General features: G+C 40.0%; 1 protein-coding gene across 1 annotated transcript in view; it reads left to right on the top strand.

Moving 5' to 3' along the window:
- srcin1b (SRC kinase signaling inhibitor 1b) overlaps window positions 1–17,700 on the top strand; it is a 44,903-nt gene that overhangs the window by 8,092 nt on the left and 19,111 nt on the right. The window contains exons 3-7 of the mRNA XM_068306174.1: window positions 2,197–2,223; window positions 10,789–10,990; window positions 12,557–12,686; window positions 13,030–13,201; window positions 15,948–16,867. Of these exons, the coding sequence (XP_068162275.1) occupies window positions 2,197–2,223; window positions 10,789–10,990; window positions 12,557–12,686; window positions 13,030–13,201; window positions 15,948–16,867 (1,451 nt within the window). The remainder of the gene's footprint in view (window positions 1–2,196; window positions 2,224–10,788; window positions 10,991–12,556; window positions 12,687–13,029; window positions 13,202–15,947; window positions 16,868–17,700) is intronic.

Genomic DNA, 17,700 nt, shown 5'->3' with positions numbered 1-17,700 from the left:
CAGGTCAGAATTAATCAGGTTTGACTATGTGTTTAATTTTTTTTGCTTATTACCTAATGTTAGCATTGATTTATTGCTTATTACTTCCAAACGAAGCTAAGGCAATGCGTTAAGCATTAAGCCATGTCTAGGATTGGCATTTTAATGTTAACAAGTATGTTGGGATGCACTCAAAACAGTATTCTGAAGGCATTTCAGATGTTCTGCTAATAATATGCTTTGATTTTACTAAATAGACTAGATATTGGAAAGCAGAGTAGGAAACAGCTTTGCATGTGGCACACAGCATCACTTATCTAAGAGGACATCCAGTCTGTCTTTTTTTTACTGCTTTATTTTCTCAGTGGTGTCATAACTTAAATGAGTCTCTGAATACAATTTTCTTTTTAGATTTGCGTTGTAAATTGTTCAGGAAAAAAAAAAATCTAAGTGCATTAGGCAGTGCAGAAAATGGCTTTCATTCTGGGAGAAATGATCTTGAGCGGTTTGCATACCAATCATGACTGAATATAAGCCCGCAAGTGAAGCATGGTCAAAAGTATGTGGACATCAGCCTGCCGCTACTGCCTCATTCTAGGACACAAGTCAATGACTGGATAGGCTGGATGTAAAATGACAAACTCTTGTAGGTTTTTGCCCAGCTCATCCCAAATGTTAAGGTCAGGTTAGTTAAGGTTTCCTTACTGAATAATTCCCTCCACTGATCGTAATCATTACTCATCATCATTAAAGCCCAGCTACCATAGTCAATCATTGATTGTGAGTATATCAGGGAATTTGTCAAAAGGTCTCCAGGATGCTGCTGGTGGGCAAATTCTAAACACAAAAATCAATGTGCAGATTGCTGATGCAGATAAACTATACAACTACTAAAATTACATACGTAATCATTCCAGTCACCATCTAACAGAAGACGATCTATCCTCCAAGTGCTGCTCCTGCTCCTGATTGTAGTTGGTAATGTTTATTAAATGGTTCAAATGTGAATCCAACGATTTCTTGTATTAGTGTTCTTATGGAATTTCCCAGGCGTGAAGCACTAGAGCATCAAATATGAATTAATCTGCAGATGAAAATAGTTTCCTGTTGTCTATGTGACATTTTTTCAAAACAAAGACATCTATAAAAAAACAAACTTTTTTTTAAAAGGAACATTGTATTTGTGATAAAACTCTAATAAGTTTATCCCAATGATTCATATTTAGTTGAGAAATACTGATGAAAACAGCAAATGCTGTGATATTTGAGAAATTAGATCACAAATATGACTGAAATTGTTTTAAGATTTGAGTTTATTCTCAACCCTGTTTTTTTGCATTAAAGCAAGTGGGTGTAGCTCAGAATCAGTAAATTAGAACCAACCAAACACATCTTGGAACAGACGTTCAGGCATGTGAAGGTTTGTCTCTGGTAGTTTGGCCTTAAGTTGTGCCACAGGGTGAAAACAGGAATAAACAGAACATCACAAATACGGCAACTACACCTCAGCCTACATCTCTGTATGGACCAGAATTATTTGCTTCTTTGCAGATAAAATGAAAATTGCAGCTTCTTAATCAGTGTTGGTGCATCATGTTAAGCCTTCTTTTGGACCGACACCAGTTAACGCTGCATCAGGGGAGAAAGATAGCTTGAGTTTAGGAACTGTCTGGGCCCATATCATTAGAGTGTGTGAAGTCACGGTAAACATTTGATTAATCGCTGAGAGGCAATTACAAACAATTACAGTCCTATTATGATGGCGGTGAAGCCCAACGTAACTTAATCTGGCTATCATCACAATAATTAGTTGATCATTTTCTCACCAAGCCTTATGTATTAAAAAAGAACACTTTTCTTTGGTTTGTTTGCTTGAGCTAAAATACAATTTATGGGCATTTAATGCAGACATTTTGAGTCACACGGCACTTCTACATGTCCCCTACATAAACATAACGTAGCCTTAAACCTTTATTAGTCACACTTTTTGGTATTACTTGCATATGTGTTCATGGGAGCAAAACGAAAAGCATTTTCTCTCTGTATTTTCCCTCAGTTCTGACCGCTTCCTGTCGTTCTTTTGCTTGATCTTTTGGAGTGTTTGTGTTTCATGGTTGGACACATGAGAAAATGTCTCACTCTATCCTTTTTGTCCCTCTTTCCCTCCCTATCCCTTTTCTGTCTTCTTTGCTCTTCGTTTTTTTCTTTCCTCCCTAGCAACAACCAAACTACTGGAGCTTTAAGGTCAGTGCCAATATTGTGCTTGTGTTTCAGTGTAAATCTGTCCCTCAGTGTGGCTTTGTCTCCAATAGGATAACTCTCCATTGTGTCTTTGAATGCCTATTTTCCTTTTCTTCCATTCCATTTAGTGTTATTCATGTGTTGTTGCTTTTTCACTTTTAGCTCTTTCTAAAGTTTTATTCTATGCGCTGGGTTTTTTGCTGGGCTGAAACACCTTCTTTGAGAGCTGTGATGTGCAACTTGCTTGTGATTGTACCTAATTATGGAATGATTATTAGAATTACCAAACAAAAGAAGCCCCATTTCCTGGAAGAGCAGGTGGAATTGTCCAGCTGCTGCATAGACTACAACCTCAGATGTTGTTTATCTCGATAGCAGATGGTTATAGCTCAAATTCTGTCTCCTGGTTCCAAAATGCATTCTCTAAAGGCATTATTCAGAGCCTATCATAGCTTATTTCCAAACCTGTGGATGGCTGCCCACAACAGGGATGTTTGCAGTGATTCAAACAGGTCGGGTACTGTGCTCAATGACTTGGATGTAAACAGACATTAAGCCAAGCATAGCTTTGTAGGTGGGATTTAGAAAGGAAAGGCTATCTCTGTATGCCAGAAAAATAACAACAGAAGACAAAAGAAATGCAACAAAGATGAGGCTACGCATGAATGAGATGGAGACAGCTGTACAAACTGTTAGAAGTTGATTTACTGAAACAGATTTAACAATATTAAGGTAACATCTCAGAAAGACGTTATTAGACAGCCAGTCGGGAAATACATTAAAGGGTGAATTTGAATTTCGTAGACTTTTCCTCTGACACAACTAGGAAGACAGAATTATTTCTCATACCTTAACATTTACTTTTTTGCCGGCACAAAATTTACTCATGGATTTTCATGGTTATTTTGTGCCGGCATGCTGAAATTTGTGGTTGCACATTGGCGGCGGTCGGCCATTCACTCTGAGTCTAGTCGGTGAGGGAAACTCCATATTTTACTTTGTGACAGGAAATATGAAAAATGGGATTATTTGGCATGAGGTAAAAAAAAAAAATCATGAGCCAAATTGAATCCACTTTTCAGTCTCTGAAATTGAACGGTTGATTTGCAGCATTAAAATGGAAACCTCGTTTTCAGACGAGCAACAAGTTTGGCTAAGTTTGGCGGTGTGAAATGTGAAAGATGTATCTGAAAATGGAACCATTAGTGGTCATCAGTCGCTACCGACTTCAGGTCATCACTCTTATTAGTATGAGGATCCAGCTGTTGTGTGAAAAACTGTTTTCATTTTCCCCACACATGACTGGGAGAACATAATTCCCAATATGTAAAAATGACAAAACAAACAAGATTATAGGGTGAGTTGACACATAAATCTTTACCAGATTAATTAAAGCCTATAGTGTTTATTCCTTTAATTTGAGCCTACTGTATTAACCCCTAAAAACTGCAGAATTGTTTTTGCTGTGTCAAATGAGAATCTGAGTTTAGGCAATTAAAAAAAACCATTCAACCAAATAAAAAAAAAGTATTATCTATACATAGCCCCGTGGAATTATTTCTATAAGTTGACGAGCTAATGCAAAATCCTGCAAAGACTGTAATACATCATTAGTTCCACCTCACACGCGATTACAGTCTGCTCAATGAACACACCCTTTTGACCCTCGCTCCAGCGTAGCTGGAGGGGTATTTTTCTCTTGTGCATATGCTAGCCTAAGTGCTTAGTGGAGCTTAACTGTAAAAATGACCTGATAGGCTGTAATGCTCTTTGAATACCTATTGCTGATCTTCCAGCATCTTTCACAAGGTGAAGTGCTTCACAAACGCTGCGAACGATGATTAAAAAACATCCCAAACAACCCAACTAAAATACGGAAATAAACAAAAGATCGGATAACACAGCAACAGTCAAATCAATCAAGTACAATTCATTAATTAATAAGTACAGTGGATATACAGAGCAAGCACAATAATCATTTTAAAGAGTTCTCCTTTGAAAATGCTTTTGCATTTGGGTGAAAAGTCATTTCTACAGCTGGAAATAGTCCCAAACAAGTACGTTTTATGTATAATCTCTCCAAATGGATTTTTTTTTTTTGGTCATACGTAGCAGCAGCTCACCTGCAGTAAGACATCTCCCTCATCTGTTCAGCTCATGACAACAATTTTTTTTTCAAACCTGCCTATTTTTCTTGCTGGTCTGCAGCTCATTCAGGATTGTCTGTTGCCCCCCTTCCTCTCAGGGAGTCGGTGAGTCTTGCCTCCTGCTCTGATGCTATAGAAATCCCTGCAGCACTGCTGTTCTGATGTGTGGCTGTATACGCGTTTACACCTCTCTGATGTTACTTTGGTTTGCCAGCTCACTAAATGCATGGGTGATACACCCATATATATATGGGTGTATCGCATAAAACAGCATAGATTAACAAACAATTCTATTTTTCAAACGCAGATTAATTTGCAGTGGTCATTGGTGGAATAATTAAGTAAGGGTCTCGCTCACATTTCCACACATCCTGGATCGGCAGGTGTTGTGAGGATTGTCAGCTCGTGTGTTGGAGTAAACATGGTTTCCCACACCAACCTGTGACAAATGCTGCCACTGCTACCGGCTGTTAGAAGCACAATGGAGCTGAGTGCTGCATAATTCTCTCCCATTTGTTGCTTACAGTTTAAACACATGTAACTGTTCCATTTTGAGCCTCTTGATTGTCCGTCTCTCTGCACTGGCCATAGCAATCACAGTTTATTGTCTCCTCTCACCTTGGTGTGGAATCAGGAGGAATGTGAGCTCCAGCAGGGGAAAAAAAAAAGGGGAATCCAGGTTTTTGTCAACCAGCTTCACTACTGAGGAATTTATAGTGGAATCCTGTGGGATTAGTGAGAGTTTACTTGTGTTTGGTAAAGTGATTATGAAAGCATAATGGAGGCAAAACTAAGACAAAGTAGAAAAATATTTTATCTTGCTTTGTTGTGAATGGAAAACTACAAAGCTTATACAAGCATTAGTACAAGAAATGGTACAATTTACAAGAAACAGATATAATCTGACATTGCTCATAATGGTGGAATATGAAATCTCACAAGTGTTTGTATGAGGTGCTTTTAGTTTTATATCAGTCACATAATTGAGCCACTAGGTTGTTTTGTCAGTTTTTTAAATTCAGTGGTTGGGCTGATAGTGATAGATGTGGGGATCACAGGTTAGCATGAAACCTTCATGTGTAAAGTCAAACTAATCATTTTTTTTGACCTGAGCTAAAGTAATTTTTATACATAATGTACATTAAAATTTGCAGCTCTATTCCTAAATGATGGTTGTAGAATGACTTTGTGGATCTGATCAAAGTTAAGATTTACTGTCTGAAATCGCAGCATCCAGAGAAAGAATTCAGCAGCTCTACAGGTGTGAAACTGATTACTTAGGAAATATTTTCCTCATCTTTAAATCAAATGAGCGTAATCCCAAAAAAAATAGCCAATGGCATAAAATTCTTGTGTGGCTCTGCGGTGCACAGGCGTCACGCCTGGATTTTGCCCCGCCTCATGCCCTAAGACAGTTGGGATAGACTCTAGCTCCACGTGATCCGCTACCGTGGATAAAGCGGTTTGGAAGATGAATGAATGAATGACTGTCTTTTACACACCCATAAGTGACAAAATGGCACAATAATGAAGAGAGCCATCGGCAAACATGCATTCTTTTTGCCACTGTACCAGGATCTTTTTAGATGTTTGTGTCACATAAGGAGTCTGGAAGCTTTGCATTCATCTGTGTCTTATTTGTCTCACATACAGAATGTAACCAGGCCATCTTGTATACAGAGATGCATCCCCAGACACTCCCTACCATATTTGTCCCAGTGAGCTAGCTCAACTCTAACCCGTTCAGACAAACTCTTTTGTTGCCCTCGTGCTGTTTCTCTGTTGATACGACGCTCAGTGGAAAATCGCTATTCCCCAATCAGCTGGATTTTTTTTCCATCCCCCAAAAGGCTTAGAACTGCTGCAGTGTTCGCTGCCTGGCGCTGTGCGGAGAGGCACATGGCCAGAATCACTTATTGACACTTCACTGCCATCTGCCAAGACTGCAATGTTTGCTCAGGTGACTTCACATTAATAAGACTGAACTTGGTGGAAACCAGTAACGGGATGAAAAATTCCCTCTAGATTTCATGTGAAAGACAATTATCCTTCACTGTGGGCTTTACATATGAAGTAGTAGCAGAATTGAAACCAGGATTATGCTACACTTGGGTCGCTGTATTGCCCAAATGGCTGTTTGTTGGTAATTTCATTAATACAGTGAAACTCTGAAGGTCACGTGGGTCACACACATCCTTTACAGAGATGTTAAGGTCACTTATCAACGCTAATGAGTAAAACACCTCTGATAAACCCTTGAGTCATTAGTTCAGAAGAGAATATCTTCCTTTCACCTGAAAATAAATGCCTTTGGGCGACACAATTAACTCCCAGCTACTCGCGTGGAGCTACTCCATGGGAATTGGGACGCGGCTCCTTCACCAGCCTCTCCTCCCTCAGGCTATTTTCTAAAAGATGTGCGGTCTGCATTGCTCTCTAATAGCTGCTTGGTAAATGCCAATTCATATGATTCCACCATTGAAGCCTGCTTGTTGACTCCTCGGGATTCTGTTGGTTATACCTCAACAGACAGGAATGTCACAGCATGCAGCAGTAATCCCCATGAAACCTCAGAGTTCAGGAGTGTGGCAGCTGTATCTTGGGATGGGCGGGGGGTGGGGGGGTGGGTTTAGGTAGGGGTGGGGCAGTCATGTTGTAGCTCTGCACAGCTGCCTCATCAATCAAGACCCCATGTATTAGCTGGTGGGAAACTAGGACCCGAACAGCCAATCGGCACTTGAGAGGCAGAGTGATAATACCCAAGGACACATGCGCTGTGAAAGACATTCATATTCAAGGTTTAAAAGCAAGAGAAATAGCTGTTATTAATATAAATAGATGTTTTTTTAATGCCACACTTTCAAGGAGAGTAGGTAGTGAAGCTATGAGGAGTCAATGATGGAGTACTTTTGTATTAAACAAGATGTTGGAAGTAGAGGTAAGGGTCAACTGCACATATTATGGTATTAATACAGTTTTTATTCATCTGCTCTCTGAATGGATCACTCAGAGGTTATTTGTATTATAAAATATCAGAAGGAATGGAGTCATCAATCTCATCTGTTTGACTCCAGATGAGCCTTAATGACATCAGGGATTCATTGCATTGATCACTTTTCAGATTATCCCTGTTACTGGGGTCACCTTCTGCTCTGACCTGACTGCATGTAAAATCTGGGACAATAATAGTTGAAAAATAAACAATTTCTTGTGTGACTCATGAACAAATAATCTTCATCTTTCTTTGCCTGTAGGCAAATAGAGGCAAAGAAAACCCTGACCTGACTTTTTACTGTCATGTTGCTTATAAATGTAACCGAGCTGAACAAACCCCTTTGATTGAACAGTTAAGAATTTATTATAATAACTCTACAGACTTAATTTGAGATGAATTTGGAAGATAGTACTGCATAAAAAACATTTCAATCTAATTAAAAATCTTCTATGTATGTCAATGCAATATACAAACAATGTTTTATGTAAGCAATACATCTTTTTTCTAGCTTCTTTTATACCTAATGAATTCAAAATGTGTCTATGAGCTGTTTTGGAAAAGAATTAAACAACATGCTGATAAAACAATCAAACCAATAAAACAGTAATACTTTTATTTTTGATGAAGTACTTGTTGAGTTTCTAAAATTTGAAGAAAAAAAAAAGGATCACCACTTGTCTTTTTCTTTTTCAAAGACATCTACATTACAATGATGTAAAACAGAAAAGCAGATGCTTGATGAATAATATAATGATTGATCAGCGATCAAATACATTTTGGGTACATTCTTTCCTTCACGGACTAATTAGTCCATAGCTTACTTTCACAACACTTTTTATGACTTCTGCTTCTCATATCAGAATCAAACCCTCCAGGTAATATGTCCATTATCCAATACTTGGCACTCGGTCATTAAACTCTGCCAAGCGTTGAAAGCTGTGCAGCAATAATGAGGCTCACCTGATACAGTAATAACATGCGCAGCCAGCTTTTTCTTCAGTCTTGCCTCAATAGCGGCGCTTTGTTGGCTCGACGTTGTGATTGTGATTGATTATTATAGAAAACACAAATTACTAGTTTAAGAAAATCGTTGTTTGATTCATTCTACTGTTTATCCCATTTAATGTATTAAATTACATGTGCAAAAAATGTTGTTTTTTTGCGCTGTAATGAAGAAATGAGAAGTGACGAAATGTAATTAATATTTCAGTGTATATTAAATATTTCACTTTAAAAAATGATGTTACTGTACTCTTGTTCTTACCCCAAACAAAATATTCTCCTGCATTAGTATGAGTGACATTCAAGTCAAGCATTTTCAGGAAACGTCTGCTGTCCGTCAGTATTCTGACTGTATCTTTTCCATTAAGATATAAAGTGTTTGATGCAGCACTAACATGTAAGAGGACTTTTTTTTTTCTCCAGTTATGTAAAATACCATTAATTAAATGGTGGAGATCAAGACTTCTTGTCGAACCTGAATATAAAAACTTTAACTTTTATGTATCTGAGATGGTGACAACTTTTATTGCCAAATGAATCTCCAGGTATGTCTGAACAGAATGTCTTTGGATTTGGACTCAAGGAAGAGCACATTAGAATTCAGTGGACAAAGGTCATTGGTTCTGATGCTGTTAGGCTTTGGGTGATGGTCGCTGGACCGTACAATGCAGTGCAGTCATCCCCACTTAATAAAACATATCACCAATTATTATACTTTTTGTGTTTCAATGGTTTTTGGAGACGCACAAAAGAAAGTGTTCTACTTCATGCATAATCGTCTAGCTGTAAAAAAAAGTAGTAAAATTTTAACATCACTAAGAAATCTCTGCATTGAAGCATGTGAATTTTCATTCATTTTATTTCCATATTTGATTCTGCACGATGAAATCGTCCAGACATGATCTCATTTTCCCAGCTGCGTCATTGGAGAAAATCAATTTCAATCACACTTCAGTCATGAAAATGCATCACATACTCATGCTATGAAATGTGTGAATTAAGTATGGTGGCTATTCTTATCAAGCATCTCCTGTTCTGTAACCAAAGATACTTAAATCTGACAGCTGCAGCCAGCATCTTATGAATGACCGGCCAAGGAGTGTGAGAGGGAGGATATCTGTTGTGATCCTGAGGGAAGATTTATCGAATGTTTCTGAGTTTTTAAAAAAAATCTCAACATATGATCCCTTGCAGCAAATTTAAGAGGAAATGGATGCTAGTTGTGTATCGGTTGAGTTCCCTTCCTTTGCTTTCTTCTGTTTGATTTTCTTTCCTTCATGTTTCATTTCCCTCCTCCATATGCATGCTGGTTCACTATTAAAACACAAACATTATGATCTCGAGAAGTTACTTCCTTTTCTTTCCATTAGCTGTTTTCATGTTTTAGCACAGATAATCTGTCATGCTGTACGCAATATCAGAGACTTGGGTGTAGTTCTAGCATTTTATAGACTATAACAACTGTTATTGTAGAATTAAAAAAGCCCCAAGAGATAATTTGCTGCAACAGTTTGCATGCATGTGTGCTTGCGCAGCATTTTATCCTTAATGTTTATTGCTTTAGACATGATTTTATTTCCTACATATGCATGCGTGGCTGAGTGTCATGTGTGTATGCTCCAAGCTTGTAGCAGCCTCAAGAAATCAAGAAGCACCAATATGGAGCTTGTGAGGACTAAGCAAAGACTACAGATGCAGAAGGCGATTGGAGCCGGCTTCACATGGCACTGAGGGAGCTCATTACTGTATTCTTTGGGCTGGAAAATGTCTGTCATTGAGAATTCAGCAAAAGCCAACCTGTTCTAGCAGCAGCAGCTCCTGGTTGTACTCTAATGAGAGGTTTGTCACAATTTGGCCTCCCAAGCGGTTCAAATTGGACAGGTGAAACATCACTGGCAATCTGCATCATGGATGGAGGCTGCAGAGATCTTGTTTGGCTTGCTTGTTGTCATTAGCATTGCAACACTTGTGTTTGCTCAGTCAATTATAGAATGGTTGAAGACTACTCACGGCTGTCTGCTCGAAGCCAAAGTGCTCTCCAGCCGCAGAATAGCATCCATATGTTTCATCCTCATTCAGAAACATCCCACTCAACAACTACAGCTGCACTTTTGACAGATTCCACATTGCTTCTTTCTAAAATCCTTCAAGTGTTGTTTTTGTGTGTCATTGTGGAAGCAGGCAGATTTATCTTAAGGGTAGTATGTTCATGTTTACATTTATTGAATCTGCCTATTCCTCTGTTTGAGACTTCATATGTACTCTGGACATTCAGCTGCTTCATCTGAGGTAAATTGCTAGCGGCAGCCATTTGTGTGTCTCACATTATCCGGTGTCCACTCACCAACCCAGCTGAAAAAAGAAGAAAAAAAAATAAACCTTTCGGATCCTTCTTTATCTCCGCACATATTTCTTATCTTGCAGATTCGCACACCACGTGTGACACGACTCAGCCCGCCACAGCCGGCCCTCGCTGATCAGGCCAGCAGGGTATCCTTCGCGTCAGCTGAAAATCTGGAGACCATGTCAGAGCCCGATATCCCCGTCGGCTTTAACCGCATGAACCGGCTTCGTCAGAGCCTGCCGCTGGCCCGCTCATCCAGCCAGGCTAAGCTGCGGGCGCCAGGTCAGGCCACTGATCTACACCACACAGGATCAGAAACATGCTGACTGTCTAATCAACCTATGATGAAACTTAGATTTTTCTTTTATTAGGCACTGATGTTCCAGTATTTTCTTATCTGTACATATTCAATCAATCAATCAATTTTTATTTATGTAGCGCTGAATCATATCAGAAGACATTTCAAAGCGCTTTACAGATAGAAAGCCAACAATGCCCTCCAGACCAAGCATAAGCGACAGTGGTAGGGAAAAACTTCCTCATTGAGGAAGAAACTCCGGTCAGGACCCAGTATATTCTATACTTTCAAAGTTGCATTTTGTTTGCTCCATCGCTTTGTACAAAACTTTTGATGAATCCCGTTGATCAGCTGATTTGTCATGTTTAATTCATGACACTGTTTCATAACCTTACTATCTCGTATCAACCTTGATGAGTATGTAGGTCTTAGTGCTAGCTGACAGGATGAGAACCAATCACAGAACACTGGCCTATTTCATGAATGAAAAGTATGAATTTCTCTCTGATGTTCTTTTCTAAGTTGTATATTTTTTTAAAACCACATTATTTGTGAGGTTACATCATGGATCCCTGCTGCATGAAGTGTTTGTAATTCTGATCTCACCCTCTGAGTCTCCTGCCTATAAGATAGTTGAATATAAAGACAGTTTCCTTCCAAATGATCTTGCCAGGCTACCTGTCATCTTTGATTCATAGCTCTGGCAAGAAGCAACACCATCTGTTTCTTCAAAGTCTCTTTTGCACATACAAGGAGGAGGAGGATGCATTCACAGCAGTTAGAAAACAAATGTGACCCATGATTTATTTTAAAGAGCATCTATAATTGTTTCTACAACAAGTTGTAAATTACAAGCTGAATGTTGAATTGTTGGTGTTAACATATCAATTTACAGTTCCACCAACTAGATTAAGCCAACTTAATCTAACTTAATTTCTGTTTTATGCTTAATTTTTTTTATCAGAAACACCCAAAATTTATATAAATGATTTACACATAAATAACATTGTATGTCATTTATTGTATGCTTTCAGACTATACTATACCTGCAGAAAAAAGAAGTTTGCAACGTCAGTTCTTTTTTTTTTCTGATGTTGCACCCGTAGACATAATCAGCAAAATGATTGAAATCCACAGGGTTCCCACAGATTTGGTACCACACAGGTACACACAATCAGTGTTTTTTTTTGTTTTTTTTTGTTTTTTTTAACCAGAAAAGTAAATATATATGTCTGTGTTCCTCTGCAGAAAATATGTGATTGTCATTATGATGAGGGGACATTACGCCTCAGTAAAATCTATCACAGATAGTGTCAATCTCTTGTTGGATAGAAAAGTGAAAGTACGAAGAATTAAAAATCTGGGATCTTTTTTCATGGTCTTCAACGTACGTGAAAAGAATTACATTCGAGTTGTGACTGTGCTTATGGTGTAACTGTAGAGTGTAAATTATTCCTCCCCTCTCTGTTCTCATCCCTGACTTGAAACTTCATTACCCCCCTTCCACCATGCTGCATCTTCTTCATTGACTCCCCCATCCATAAATGCAGGGATCTTGTTCCTCCAGCTTGGGGAAGAGACCCGGAGGGTGCACCTGACCCACGAGCTGACCAGCCTGGATACCCTGAGGGCGCTTATCGTACACATGTTCCCTCAGAGGCTCACCATGGCCATGCTCAGGTAAAGTGGACATCAAAGACATGGGTGGATTGGATGGATGGATGGATGGATTGGATGGATGGATGGATCTGTTTATGGTGGTCACCGGATATGAATACATAAATTAATTAATGAATAAACAAGAAAAATCAATACTCAGTTCATCATAGGTTATTTGTACAAGCTCCAGACTCATTAGTTCTATCATGGGCACTCACATTCCTCTATTTGTCTGTCAATAAATGTGCATCACTGATTATTAGCAGGCAATTGGTTCTGAAATCATCTTTGCATGGACTTTTATCAGTTTTGATTGTTCTTTTTTGTTGTTGTTGTTGTTATTTTGATGACCACTGATGTTCAGGTCTCCCAGCACGGCTCTACTGATCAAAGATGAGACCCGTAATGTCTTCTACGAGCTGGAGGACCCGCGAGACGTTCAGGACCGCTGCGTAATTAAGATTTACTGTAAAGAGCCAATTTACGGCACATACCCAGGACATCACAACCTTCACCTGGCTAACGGAGACCTGCGGGTAAGTGCTCTCACATGCACACATTTTGTGTTGAAACGTGTTGCTAAGATCAAGAGTTCTTGTGGTTTAAAGAGAGAACGCACCTTTTATGCCACAGAGTTCAGTCAGAGTTCATAAGAGAAGAAAGATGAGACGATATTGTGACTTTTAATCTGTATTAATTTTGCATTACTCCTATAAACTGATGCCAAGAAAAGGATTCTCCACCACCACCCATTCACTGCTCATGATTTATAGAGTAGAAATTGAGACGAACCCCTGTGTCATAATGGCACCAATAGATAGCAGGCGACCAAATGATCACAAAAAATACTACATTTATTAAATCTCCTTGAAATGTCCTCTTTATTCATTTCTGCTTGTTAATATTTTGCAATACATTATGTGTCCAAGCATTAGTTAGTCTCAAACACTCATTGAAGAAATATGAGTCATGTGACCTCACTCCAACAGTAGTGTTTCCTGGCCGGGTGCCAGTTCTTTACATCACAGATGCTGACTCAGCTGGACACCTGCACAATGAAAAATAGCAACAAAAGCATTCAGAGATAACAGACTCTGGTTCTGTTCACCTGAGACTTTCATGGATGCATTCATGGAATTGAATTGTTAGTGTTGAAGATTTGGAAAATGGAGGAAAAAAATTCCTCAATAGTGACAACCAAGTGTCTGACAAAGATTTTAAAAACTAAGTTATCCCATATGCTATAAACCAGGGGAAATTGCACACTTCCTAAAACTGTGTGCATATAGGTGATGATATCTGTCCAACGATATCATGTTAACAGGCCTTTGTTCCTGTATGAAAAGCTTGTGTGAACGCTGAATCATACTGTCCGAGGTGTCTTTGGAGACTTTTAAAAGAAGACTGATGAAGATTTAAAGGCCATTTCTGACATTCATCAAAACTGTTTGTGATTAATTGTTTCAGCGTTTCATAGCTCTCGTGGGAACTCAATGCTTCTCGTTAGCATCGATGCGTTAGAATGTGAGATTGCAACAAACATAAGATGATGTTCAGGAGTGTTTTATTCTCCTCTTTTATTGTAGTATTCCTGTTACCTTTAGCGTCTGTTCCTATCAGCAGCTGCGCACTTATTATTGCTGAGCCATGACAGGATTTATCTCAATTCATCAGCCTGCTGCAGGCTAAATAAACGTGACATAAACCAGATTAGCATGATTACTGATGCTATATGCATTTGGATGCAGCTGGGGCAAAGCAAACCATGTGAGCTTGGGGTGTCATTCAGTTTTGCAGTGCTCGTGTTTCTGCAGCGGAACTTTGCATTTTGTTGCTGTCTAATTAAACCGTAATTATGGAAATAAGAATGCAGTAACGTATCGCGTCAGAGAATGCAGCTTTTATAGAATAAAAATAAATCATAATCTAAACAAATTACATTATAGAGCAGCAAACAAATGCAGTGTGCACATCTTGAAAAATGAATTTGCATGTTAAACAGCCGAAGCCGTGCCGAAGCGAGTGTTGTCAAAGAGACAGGGCACTTTTTTCTGTGTTTGTCATTTTTGCTGCTGTCAATCAAGCACCCTTGGGCTTTTTGTTGCCATGGTCATGTGTGTGATTGCTTTTCTGCCTGCCGCTGTGCACCATTTGCAGCTGCTCGCTAACGTTTTGGAGGTCAGCTATTCCTCTCTGTCATGGGATCAGTCTTCAAATTATACCATGGTGTTGAAATATTTCGAAGTGTTTTACAACCTTATCGAACCAGCAGAGTTTTATGTGTGTGTGCATGCGTGTGTGTGTGTGTGAGGTACACTGCTGCTTCTGCCAGCATCAAGGTGAGCGACTAGGACATGTGCGCATGTGTGTGCATTGTGTGTGAGCTTACTGCGCCCCAGCTAGCTGAGACTAGATTAGTGCCTGATTGCAGACCATGAAAGCGGAAATCCATCCAAGCCCAAGACTGGAGGACAGGATGTGGTCAAGGATGAGATTGATTGTCAGATCTTCTTCAGCGCTGGGAACGCTGTCTACAAACCTTTCACTGGTTTGTACCTGCAAAGTACAAGACGAACATCTTCAGGGGGTCTTAGAGGTGGAATGAAATGGCTTTAAATTGCCAGTGCAGCTAAATGATGGTGAAGACACAAAGCTGTTGCTAAGATACAAGATTGAAGATGATGGCACCGCAGTCATTAGTCTGCTGTGAAGATATCCATAGGGTATTGTTGTAAGACGCCTAAGGGTTACCGTGTTGAAATATTGGTTTTTCAATTTGCATTGTCTCCATGAGTCGTCTTTGTGTGTCATTAGCGATTACCGTTCTTTTGTGTTTCCTTTCTGGATCCATCAGTCTGTCTGGTGTCCTCTGATGCAAAGTTGGGGCTTTCTTCTCTTCTCTGCTTGGCAGACGCTATTTCTAGCTGGCATTTGAGATTGATTCCAGAGGATAATCCCTTCATCCTCAGGTCATCAATAACCGATCTTAAAACGCACTTTAGGAGTTAATTTGGAGTCTTTCTTCTCAATGATAAAACAATGTCTATAAATTGCAGTGAAATGTGATTATAAGTTGCAATGGCTCACTTCATTCAGTTTTTGTTCAACTTATGTGAACCTTTGGAAATGTTTAGTTTTCATTGAGGACCTGTAAGATTCATCAATGTCTCATTTATTAGTAGTGAAAAACAAAAGAGGAATCTTTGTGTAACATGGTCATTATTTAATCATCATTCTGAATGACTCCTGCTCTGCTACATCTGTTCTTTTACTTATTCATAGAGGGAGATGGTTTATGCACCTCAGGACTCTCCACCCAACCGCCGTCTCAGCAACCCACCCATGTCTTCACAGCATTCGTCTTCCTCTGCCTCCCCTCAAGGCTCGCCGTCTCGCGCCCGCCTCCTCTACAGCGGTGGAAGGCCGTCTTCCTACGCTGGGCCGCCCCACCACACCCACTCTTTGCCCCACCCTCATTCCCAGTCCCACCACTCGTCTCCCCACCAGCAACCACAGCTTCATCAACCCCATCACACCCAGCAGGTCTTCGGTGCCTCCTCCAGTGCCATCTTGGAGCGAAGGGACGTAAAGCCAGACGATGAAGTGGGGGGATCCAGGACCATGGTGCTGCTGCGGGGAGACGAACGTGGGGGAGGAGGGATCTATGCAGACCCCTACTCTCTTGGGCCAGAAACAAGTCGGCTGAGTCTCGCAGGCGGTCCTCATTCCCCTCTACCAGCCAGAGCAGACCCTTATGGCTCCTTATACCGCCGTGGAGGAGGGGGAGGAGGTGCCGGATCCATACGTTCTCTCACCTCCTACTCAGCAGCTGCTTTACAAGGAGAACTGATGGAAAGTGGTGCCCTCTACAGGCCCGGAGGACCTCTTTATAATGATGCCTACGCTGCCTCAATGTTGGCCATGGGGTTGCGGGTACCACCACCTTCCTCTCCACAAAAAATACCCGACATGAGGGATTCCTATGCGGGCACCATGCCAGGTCGGGGCTCCCCAGGGAGGCAAAGTCTACGAAGGGACTCTGTGACTTCCTCTGTTTTTGGGGACAGTCCCAAAGCCCGGGGCCCAGGCCCTGGGTTGGGTCTCACTTCTGAGCAGCTCTGCTTGATGGCCGGTCCCGGAGGAGAGGGAGGTGGTGCTGGAGTGTTTGGCTCACCTCTGCTGGGAAATGAAACGGAGACAAGGTAAGAAGGTTTCAGCACTTCTCTCTGCATGCAGGCTGTGATTTGCATAATTTATACATAGTTAATGCACTGCTTGTGAAGTGAGCCTTTCAAGGATGCCAGTTTCATACCTGGTCATGATACCAGATACCAATTACCCAGTTGAATGTTCTCTCCACACTCTTTTTTGGTCCGTGGCCCAGCTTATTTGAAAGGTGTTATTGTCATTGATTTCAGAATAAGTATACAGTATATTTACAAAAATCAATGTATGTGAGGAGGTTGAACACACATATTCTCTTTGTACTGTTTTCATTTGCTTTAATATCTAAATAGTTACCGAAATGATCACAATCTGCTTTGTTCATGTTTAAAACAGGATCAAAAAGGTTTCAGACTCGGGTTAAGGTGGATTTCATACTTTATGTTTGTGATATTTTTGCTGGTATTTATACTTCTGCAGAAATTGTTATAAAAAAAACTGTTTGGTGATGTTGGTATAAAAGCTTCCTCAACATTTGGCCCTTCATCGCCTCCATTTCTCAAGGTCAAGTCAGTTTGCTATTTAAATTTAAATTGATTTAAATTGATCGCCACAGTGAAGATTAAACTCTAGTAATGCATCATTGAGAGTGAGCCCATCACTTTTGTCATTGTCCAGCACTGATCAAGGCTAAAAAAGTTAGTATTGATAATTCATAGACTGGATTGTCAATACAGCTGTTAATTGCGAAGCAGAGGTGAAATATGCACTGTCATCTTGCCTAAAGGAGAACAGAAGGAGTTTCATTGTGTGTTACGTAAAAAAACAAAAAACAAAACAGCAGACATCTGCTAGAGGCTTTTGTGTGTCT

This window comes from Antennarius striatus, chromosome 21 (genome assembly GCF_040054535.1).
Source record: "Antennarius striatus isolate MH-2024 chromosome 21, ASM4005453v1, whole genome shotgun sequence".
NCBI classification, from domain to species: Eukaryota; Metazoa; Chordata; class Actinopteri; order Lophiiformes; family Antennariidae; genus Antennarius; species Antennarius striatus.
Note: the sequence above shows the minus strand (reverse complement) of the source record. Positions and strands in the feature narration are given on the sequence as shown.